The sequence below is a fragment of the Megalops cyprinoides genome, chromosome 2 (assembly GCF_013368585.1).
Source record: "Megalops cyprinoides isolate fMegCyp1 chromosome 2, fMegCyp1.pri, whole genome shotgun sequence".
NCBI lineage: Eukaryota > Metazoa > Chordata > Actinopteri > Elopiformes > Megalopidae > Megalops > Megalops cyprinoides.
The window spans coordinates 28640001-28650000 of NC_050584.1; the positions used below are offsets into that span (position 1 = coordinate 28640001).

Here is a 10000-nt window from a genome sequence, read left to right on the forward strand (position 1 = left end):
AACTGTAACAGCTGTAAGCGACTCTGGATAAGAGCATCTGCTAAGTGTAAATAATGTATTATAATGTAAATATAAAATGATAAAATGTTGATAATGAAATGTTGTGGGTTACTTCTCATATTTGCTCTTCCTCTTTCAGATTACTGTCAGCTCACACTGGATCCCAACACAGCGCATGGAAACCTCCGTCTCTCTGAGGGGAACAGAGTGGTGACATGTGTTACAGAGACCTTATCATATCCTGATCATCCAGAGAGATATAAGTCTACGGAACAAGTGCTGTGCAGAGAGGGTCTGTCTGGATGCTGTTACTGGGAGGCTGAGTGGAGTGGGATTTTTGGGGTGGATATAGGCAGGTAAAGAGGTCAGCAGGAAAGGAGAGAATGCTGACTGTGGTCTACAACATAATGACAAGTCCTGGAGTTTGCACTGGTCTCCTTTTAGGTGCTCTTCCTGGCACAAAAGCGAGAAAACTGAAATCCCTGTCCACTCCTCCACCAGAATAGGAGTGTACCTGGATCACAGTGCAGGAACTCTGTCCTTCTACAGCATTTCTGACACAATGACCTTCCTCCACAGAGCCCAGACCACATCCACTCAGCCCCTCTATCATGGGTTTTGGTTGGATTTTGGTTTACCATAAAACTGCATTAATCAAGTGGAGAGAAATCCATTCAGTATTGTTGATTAGATTTTCAAAATTTTAGGTAAGAACATAAAATTCAAGTCTGCTAACATGAAGGAAAATGTAATTCAAAAGCATCTTTCTTACAAGATAAGAAAAAAAGTACATCCTGCTACTAGACTGTGCTTTTGCACAATGCAAAAGAAACCAGAGGTGAGTTTTATTTTACTGGTAGCTTTTTTCAGGTTCTGATTCTTTGCTGCCTGGTCCTCAAGATCACAGTGTAGACACACTCTGGTAATGAGTTTGAAAAGGCGTGGTCATTGCGGTACTGCCCAGTTTCTACACACAGGCTGAAGTCTATTTACTTCCAACTTTTCAATGTATTTCGATAATTGCACATGAACACTGCACCCTAACTTGAAGTCTCCTGCTGCCCTCTGCTGGACGTCAGGATAAATGCATCTCAAATAGGCAGCAGTTGGAAGAAATTGGTTGCAGTCTGGCCCCATATAGAAGATGACTGAAAACCTACACAGCATTTCTGTTTAAAATGATATTTGAAAGGGTGGGTGGGTGCTGATAACATTTGGCTGTTGCTGTTCTGAATGAAAACAGTTTGATTTGTATATTTGACTGTAATATCTGCCACAAAATCTAAAATAAATACAGAATTGTATGTACCAGATGTGTGGCACTAACTCTGTTTATGTTATCAACAGCTACTAATGCAATAAAGTAGTACCTTTTGTTGTGCTCTTGCAGTCATGCAAGGAATTTACCAGTATCTTCTGCCATTGCTTCACTAATGGCTTCTCATCACTACACACCTACACTCTACACTCCCATCACTACATACCTGCACTCTACACTCCCATCCCAGTCCCAACAGACTGATATAATCTACTCACCCAATGGCCTATAGCTAAATGGACTGCCCATTACAGACCAGAGGCAGAGGGTTTCCCCTTTGAACCAGGTTCTGCTCAAGGTTTTTGTCTTAAGCTAGGGAGCCTTTCCTTGCCATGGTTTCCTTAAGCTTGCTCTTGCTTTTGGGGGATTGAGGTACAGGATCTCTGTTAAGCTGCCTTGTGGTAAATGGCCTTTGAATAAAGTGCCATACAAATAAAAATTGCATTGAAAGTTGTATTGAATTTGTTCCATTTGTACTGTATAAGTTGTTTTAAAGGAGAGAAGTTCCTTGACTTTAACATATGTGTAAATTGTAAGTATTAAATTATGATACACCAGCTGTGTTGTAGGAGATATTCAGATGGATGGCCTGGCTTGTTGCCCTTTGAACAAAAACCTTTTCCTTGATGATGTTATTTACACTACTTCTGGGTTAACTGTCATTAACTATTAACCATGGTGAAGTCTTAGCCCAGGTGATAAACAAACACACACTTATCCGCTTTCCACATACAAACATCTCCCACTGTAGTGCAGTGCCTCCCACAAGCCTGGGACCCTGGGGGGTCTATTACTCCAGGAAGGAAATAACCAGAAGCATGAGCTTTCAAGGTCTTTAATGCAATTTATTATACACAGTTAATTAGTACATGTTAAATGAGGAATCTGACAAAATGAAAATGCATGCTGCAAGTGTTAAATGCAAATTAAAATGCCTAAAATCAAGCGTCCGGAATGTGAAATTAAAGACATTTACAACTGATGAGTGTGAGGGATTGAAATAAGAACATTCTAAAACACATGATCACAAAGCTCGCTCTTTTCACAGGTCACAGCCAATAAGCATACTCATCATACCAATTAGTGGTAAGCAAAATATACAGCCTCTGATGCCTGCTGAGCTATGTCTTTAACATCGTAGCTTTGCTTTAAAATCATATCTGTATACAGATCTACTTAACACACCAGGATGTTGTTACATTACATTATTGGCATTTAGCAGATGCTCTTATCCAGTGCGACTTAAATCAATCATCAAGTTTTTTTTTTTTGCATTGATTATGGCACGTCCTGCTCCTTAACCACTATGGTACACTGCCACCCCAGGGACGACAGACAGACTTGAGAGCGAGCCCAAATGCACAGTGTACTGCACAGACTATATTAGGTTTGCTTAGCAGATGCTGTTATGCAGAGAGACTCAACGTTATGGTTACAATTCCCGTCTCACGCCACTATAGGAGCAGTAGATCACACACGGCTGTTTGAGCGTTCACATCTGTCGATCTGGGTGTGCAAGGATTGTGTGGACCCTGTTCGAGGAAACGGTCAAAAAGTAAAATTTGATTTTTAATCCGGACCTTCAATCTATCAATCCATATCCATGGCCTATTAAATTGCACCCCCAATCTGTCAAACTTCAGACTACCCCCGGTTTAGAAATTCCTACCCTTACATTAACTGGATTTCTGGGCGAGGTAAACTCACTGTAAATTGAGGATTAGTAAAATGAAGACGCTAGAAGGTAATAAACTGAAGATACTGATGGGATGGCCTGTTTATTTTTTTGACTGTGTCCTATAAGAGGCTCCAGAGTAATCAAAACCAACTGAACCATTCTAAGTGAAGTGATCTCATGATTTATGAGGTGACAAGTTGTTTCAACTGGCACTTTATGGGTGAAAGATGAAATGGATGTGAGGAAAACAGACAAAGAAAAACCTCTGGGCAAGTATCCACAGGCACATCTTTTAAACCGATGGTACCTGGAGGTGATGGCATCATGGTTTAGCAGGGCTGAAGTCAAAAACCTCCTAATCAAAAACTTTACTTCTCATCCATTTACTTATTTGAATGGAAATAAATTTTGAGTTTTGAGTAACTTTTGAGTAGTCTCCATGACATACCACCCACCCAGCTACCAGAATGGGCAAATTTTTGGTTTTAAAAAAAGTCACACTGCCGTCAAATCTGATCAGCAGGTTAGAGCATTGCATTGGTAGGCTACAGAGTATGAATCACATGCTGCTTTCAGTACATAGAGCCGTGGGAGTGGATGTTATATCTGCTGCTACGAGGTTGCAGCTCGATGCTGGATTGTCGCTGCAAAACCCTGTGCAGAATCATCTTCAAGTGGTTCCTGAACTTCACGCCAACAAAAACGTAAAACACGGGGTTGAGGCAGCAGTGGGAGAAGGCGATCAGACGACAAACGGAAAAGCTGTAATCGACCCCTGTACTGACACTGCAGTCCGTAAACGCATTCACACTCAGCTCGGTCAGCGATTTCAGAAATACCGTGGCATTGTACGGCGCCCAGCCCACGAAAAACACCACGACGATGACGAAAATTAGCTTCACGGTTCTGAACCTTGAGTGCGATCTTGAGCGAAGTATTGTTACCAAAATGCGAATGTAACAGAAAGCAATCACTGAAAAGGCAAGCACGAAGAACACGTTTTGTATGTACATCCCAACTATTTTCCAAGTTTTATCTCTGTATTCGCAGCGCAAAACGCTGGGATCGTGATCGTCTTTTTGAACTTCGCTGAAAAGTAGGGCAGGAACCGCCGCGAGGAAACTCATTATCCAAATAACGATGGAGGTCGTGATGCCGTAACAACACTTATTCAAGCCAAAGTCGGACAGCGGATGCACCACGGCCAGATAGCGATGGATGGTCATCATGGTCAGGAAGACAATGCTGCTGTAGAAGCCGGTAAAAAAGATGAAATTCACAGCCTTGCAGGCATGTTCTCCGAGCGTCCAGCCCCACATGTGATAAAAGGCCCAAAACGGCAGCCCGAAGGTGAAGACCAAATCTGACAAGGCCAGGTTCAGGATGAAAGTGTTTGTGAGCGATCGCAGGTTTTCATACAACGCTAAGATTGCCAGAACCAAAATGTTTCCCACGAGGCTCAGTGCAATCACCACGGAGAAGAATATGGGGGTTGCAATGGATCCAAACTTGATCACACCACTCTTATTACACATTTCATCACCATAATCCATATCATAATATTGAGTGGTAGATTCTTCTCCCATGTCTTTGTGTGAAGTTTCTGTTGAAAACAAAACAAACATTTGGTGATGAATTATGATATTTGGATTAAATGTTGTATTTACATGATAATCATTTTAATGGCTTCATACTGGTAAATTCTTAATTTAAAAAAGGAAGACAAGCTGATTGACTTCTTTTGTGTTAACAGACAAAATACAAGAGGTAAGACCAAGAAACAGACCAACATTCATTGTAAATAATAGAAGTGCCTGAACTATACAGATTCCTCGTCAGTGGGACTATATATGTACATCACTTGGAACATGCGGGAAACATTTATAAATTACACCACAGAGAAATGAGCAAACTCAATAACCCAGACAAACACTACATTAAATAAGGTTGGTTCCTACCTCCTGAAGGTTGGTCCTTCTGCTTGGATGTGATGGGCATAAATGGTTTTGAGCTGGTGTTTCTGGGCTGTAAAAGGCAAAAAACAGGGTACAGTTTCTATTGACTCGAGTGAAAGAGGATCTGTTACAGGGATCTTTTTTTTTCAATTGTGCTTCAGGTCACCGCAGGTAGCTGGCTGATGCACAAGCCCAACATTTGGCAACAGGCTGACATTGCAGAACCTAAAAGAAACAAGAGGAAACAGTCACACACTCTCAGGTAAAATAAACATACACTAATGTGAAAAAAAGTGTCAGCTTCAGCAGGAAACTTTTCTTTTTTTCCTTCACTGGTAAACATAAACATTGTACCTCAAGGTACAACACATGTACAATTACAACATTGTACATAAACATCACCTCAAGGCTTCTTGCCAGACAAGAGACCCCTTCCTGTCTGTGCGTTCCATCTGTCTGTGGACTCTGTGCTGGACTCACACAGACTTCACTGTGAGGTGTCACTGTAATAAATAAATGATCTCTAAATACTAAAACAACCCATTGACATTTATTTATCTGTTGTTTCCCTTTCTAAAAACATTTAAAACAGCAGCAAACATTAAGTGAACAGTACATAGAGCAGCAGTGTAGAATAGTAGTAAGGAGCAGGGCTCATAACCAAAAGGTTCCTGTTTGGTTCCCTGCTGGACCCTTGGGCAAGGTACTTGACCTATAATTATCTCAGTAAATATCCAGTGGTATGAATGGATAATGTGAATAAAAATGTAACCTATATGTAAGTCGCTCAGGTTAAGAGTGTCTGCTAATTGACAAAAATGTAATGTAGCACATGTCACAATTATTGTAAAATAATATAGGTACAACATGGGTGTCCCATGTCAGCAGCTAAGGAAGGATAAAGTTCGTATTTCAAAGTTCAAGTTTCTAACATGACAAAGAGACATGCTGCAAAAAGAAAAATGCATATACTTATTCTGCATTGCATAGAAATTGAGGAATTGAAATGTGCTCCAGATGCATGCACTGTTTTGCAGATTGTAAAAACAAGTGAAAGTGGAATATTGGAGTCTTTCATTTCAGCTTTCTTGACCTCTGAAACTAGAAATGATTTGGCTTTTTGTTTTTGCAAGAAAAACAAACACGCCCTTGATAGCAAATCACTGTTCTTTGTCCACGTGCAAACATGCATCTTTATTTGATAGAACTCTTCAACATTCGTGTTGATACCAGAAAGTTTTTTGAAATCATTAAAATCACTTAAGTAATTCCAGTTTCTTAATGTTCCATTTCAATGTGGAATTATCAAAAAATTGAAGGCTCTTGGTCACATATTCAGTCAGACGTTCTTGAAGTGAATACATACATATATATTCTCCTGTTTATACTCAGACATGTGCAGAACAAATCCCTTTCAAGGGCCACCTGCTCTGATGAAATCGGCAGCAAAAATTAAAACAACCTAATCCAGTCCAGTTAGATAATCCTAGATGATAGATAATCATGGGCGCTGATCCAGTATCAGGACACAAGAGCTTGATCTATTAGTACAGTTATTTATTGAAACGGAAATTTTTATTGAAAGGATAAACCCCTTGAGGTCTTGTTTTTCCAAGACGTACTATCAAGAAAACGAAAATAAACACCACTTATTGCAGCAGACAGGAGGTAACTCTGGTTAGCATGGACTGCTCTATGTCCATCTCCTGTAACCTGTGAAGGGGCTCTGAAGAGGCAGGAAGGGTTTTCACAGCTGATAAAGGGATAAAAATACAATCGATGATACAGTCAACGAACATATTTTACGGCTACACGTGATTATTCCGAAAATTAATGAACACCATCTCATTGATCACGTCCTTTTGCATCATCTATTCCACACCGAATGCATTCCGCAGTGAACATTATTGCAATGGCAGAATACAGTATGTTTGGGGAAAATCATGACTGCATTAAGGGACTGAATCAGCATTAAATATAAACTCATAAACTATCACGCTATCGGATTTGCAATCAGTAGTATAACTCGTCATTGGAACTAACATTGCGAAAGGAAACGCATCCGATGTCCACAGTGTATAAATCAGAAAGACGAATATTTAAAACTGAGCCCCAGCAGATAATTGTCACTTGCAATGACAGAGCCGCAGAACAAGGTAGGCTAAATCTGAAATGCGGATTAAAATTTTTGTAACGTACAGACCGCGAATCGAGATACAAGGTATACTATTTAATATTGCCTTTCATGTCAATTGTAGTTAGAGCTAGAAAGTTTTGTTTTCTTTTTGAAGGTAGGCTATGTCACATTTCTGTCTGACACACTTTGCGTATTGTTTCAGAAAACAAAATTGTAAGGGGTATTTGGTTATGTAGGCAGCACAAGTTGGCTGCAACGAAAATATACATCACAGAAATAGTGGGCAATCAAACGGATGGCTTTAAATATATTTCCAAAAAAATAAGTTACATCATTCTGCATGGTTGTGCACGTATTTATTGTGGCTGCAGTTTCTGGTTTGGATCAGGTTTAAGCGCTGTCCACTTTTGGGATCGCGGCTTCACGAAAAAAATAGTCATATGACATTTCTGTTTACTTTGTAATACCTTGCAACCAAACTATGCCCTGTTTAGCTCCACATACCTACGCCCCAAGAGCAGATCCAGGATCAGGTTACCCAGCTCCGACTCCAATGGCAAACAACTTGTTAAACTCCTACAGTCGATTCAGGGTACGCCTGCGACCAACTCTCTGACTACATATTTTTCGTAGTCTGTCCTTCACTGAGAATTTCCATGTTCCCCTTTTCAATTGGTTTTCCACATGTCGATCAAACACTAATCGCCACCCCTTTTTGGTAGCAAGTTAGTGTGTACTTGTAAACTACCTCAACTGCCCAGGATCACCTAGTTTTAAGTATGTCAAAGTTTGTTTTCTGTCTTTTTATGTTATTGTGTGATTGTGTTTGTATGTATAGCATCGTGTTACCACGTGGAAGTATTTACTTGTTATGTGGGATCCAACAATATATGTGTATTATTACATTAACGTTACATTTAAGCAACTAGTGTATTGGCACTGTCAACAACGTCCTTTCAGACAATTTTTACAACTCGTTTAAGATTATTCATAGGACTCCGTTATGTTTTGATTTATTAAATCTAGTCTGGCAGCTATCTAAATGTATGTTTTATATGTTAACAAGGCCGTGCTTGTTTCTAGGCTCTTGTGAAATGGGAGTCTTTCAGCTCCGCTTTTTTCTGGAATGTAGATAATTAACAGCACTATTTTTTCTGAAGTGAGAAAAAAAGGTCATCGCTCTGTTTCAGATTCAATCTTATTACCTTAGACAAAAAAAAAAAAAAAAAAAAAAATCAGTCCATTCTTTACAGGGCGTTTCGATAGCTTGCATATACATGTAAATATACTGTTTGGCACGCTGAGTTGTCATAACAGTGATCCTTGCGAGACTCCTCTCTAAACCCGCAGAAAGTGAAATGGCACAAACGCTGACGTCTATGTCCTTTCTAGTTGTGTTACAGTGCGGAACCGCATATCGCAGGGCGCGTCTCCGTTTGCCTGCTTCCCGTTTCCTCGGAGCGCAGATTCCGACCTCGCTTTCCGCACATCGATCGCACCGAGAAAGTGTGCGTGCGTGGACTGGCCTTTTCGAAGGCGCATCGAGATTTATTCCTTCTAACAGCAAAAGGGAATTAATCAATCTTAAAGCGTGCTGTTAAAGACTTTGATGTCAGCGACAAAATTACTTTCGCATACGTTTGATTTCACCATGTTTGGGTTGATACTGACACCGTTTGCGTTGATGGCAGCATTAGATCTTTTTATATCAACTTCAGTGTGATATATATATGAATATATTGAACGTCACCTCAATGATACCAGTGTTACCCCTCCTTACTATCCGTGCAAACAGTAGATTCAAAAGCAAAAACTGCTTACTCAACGTGTGACAGGGCAGAATTACAGTGTAATTGTATGCCCAAAATGATGCTGCATAACACGAGTGATTCAATTCTGCATTGTGTGTGCAATGTATTTAATAATGCAGTAAAATAAAGAAATACCCGAGCGAGTATAACTCGTCAGATTACAGTATTCATGGCGCAGGGTGTTAATAAATACTGCTTATTTGAGCGAGGTGGATGGCAGTACACTTATGCAAGCTATTAATTATTGATTAGGTGGCGCTGCCATTTCAAATACTTATGAAGGGGGCAGTAGGCTATAGCAGCAACTTTATATCACATATTCATTTACCATAATAATGAAGATTCAGCCATGTAAAAAGTAATTAGGCCTATGGCATTTTACAATAAATCATTGCATTTATCCTGAAAAGCAACTGTAATTATCAAATGAAATTAGATGCTATATTCTATGGTAGGTACTACTTGATCTCTCTAGTCAGCATTAGTACTGGATTGAAGTGATTGAAATCCGTTTTGATTCATTTTTGTTAGGTTAGAAACCATTTTGGGAGGGCATCAGTCTAAATACTTTGATCTCTGAATGTAGTGTGGTATCACAATGGAATTAATGTGTGTTAAAATGGTTTTCATTATGTGAATTCTAAGCTGTTTTTAAATCCTATTCAATGAACCTAGTGCTGTACATGAGGCAAACTACACAGAATAAAGACCAGAGAGTCTGCATAGCATCTGTTATTCTTCTACAGTATTTTAGCATTTCTGTAATCTTGCATCAGGGTGTGAACCTACTGTGTGCAGATGCCCTTTACGAAGGGTATTGTTTGTGCTGTTCTTCTTTCACTTCAGGTTTAGGTGAGGTTAAATGAGGAATAAGTGTTCTTTGTTTTACTCTCAGTGAGTATGGACAGAGCTATTTGCAGCACTGCAGTCATAAACCTATTCATGGCTGTCTGCTGTAGGGGGATGTTAGTCTTCCTCAGACGGGGTACCAGTTATGTATAGGGGACATGCCTATCCCCAGAGGCACTGGCCATTTGGCGAGGATAGTTAACATTCCTCAACGAACATAGTAATTAATAAAATGAGGTCTTTTAAGGCTAT

General features: G+C 39.9%; 3 protein-coding genes across 3 annotated transcripts in view; 2 read left to right on the plus strand and 1 right to left on the minus strand.

Annotated features, from left to right (window-relative positions):
• LOC118770759 (tripartite motif-containing protein 16-like) overlaps nucleotides 1–643 on the plus strand; it is a 157271-nt gene extending 156628 nt beyond the window's left edge. Inside the window, 2 exon segments of the mRNA XM_036518529.1 lie at nucleotides 140–345; nucleotides 347–643. Coding sequence (XP_036374422.1) covers nucleotides 140–345; nucleotides 347–643 — 503 coding nt within the window.
• A 2156-nt stretch (nucleotides 644–2799) lies between these two features.
• xcr1a.1 (chemokine (C motif) receptor 1a, duplicate 1) lies at nucleotides 2800–5018 on the minus strand. The gene is made up of 2 exons (XM_036522562.1): nucleotides 4955–5018; nucleotides 2800–4599 (listed from the first exon to the last, which is right to left on the minus strand). Exons 1-2 carry the CDS (start codon nucleotides 4992–4994, stop codon nucleotides 3569–3571), a joined length of 1071 nt encoding a protein of 356 aa, XP_036378455.1. The 5' UTR covers nucleotides 4995–5018; the 3' UTR covers nucleotides 2800–3568.
• Nucleotides 5019–7813: 2795 nt separating this feature from the next.
• Nucleotides 7814–10000, plus strand: part of fyco1a (FYVE and coiled-coil domain autophagy adaptor 1a) — a 25793-nt gene continuing 23606 nt past the window's right edge. The window contains exon 1 of the mRNA XM_036522569.1: nucleotides 7814–7865. The gene's annotated coding sequence lies outside the window, so the exon portion shown is untranslated. The remainder of the gene's footprint in view (nucleotides 7866–10000) is intronic.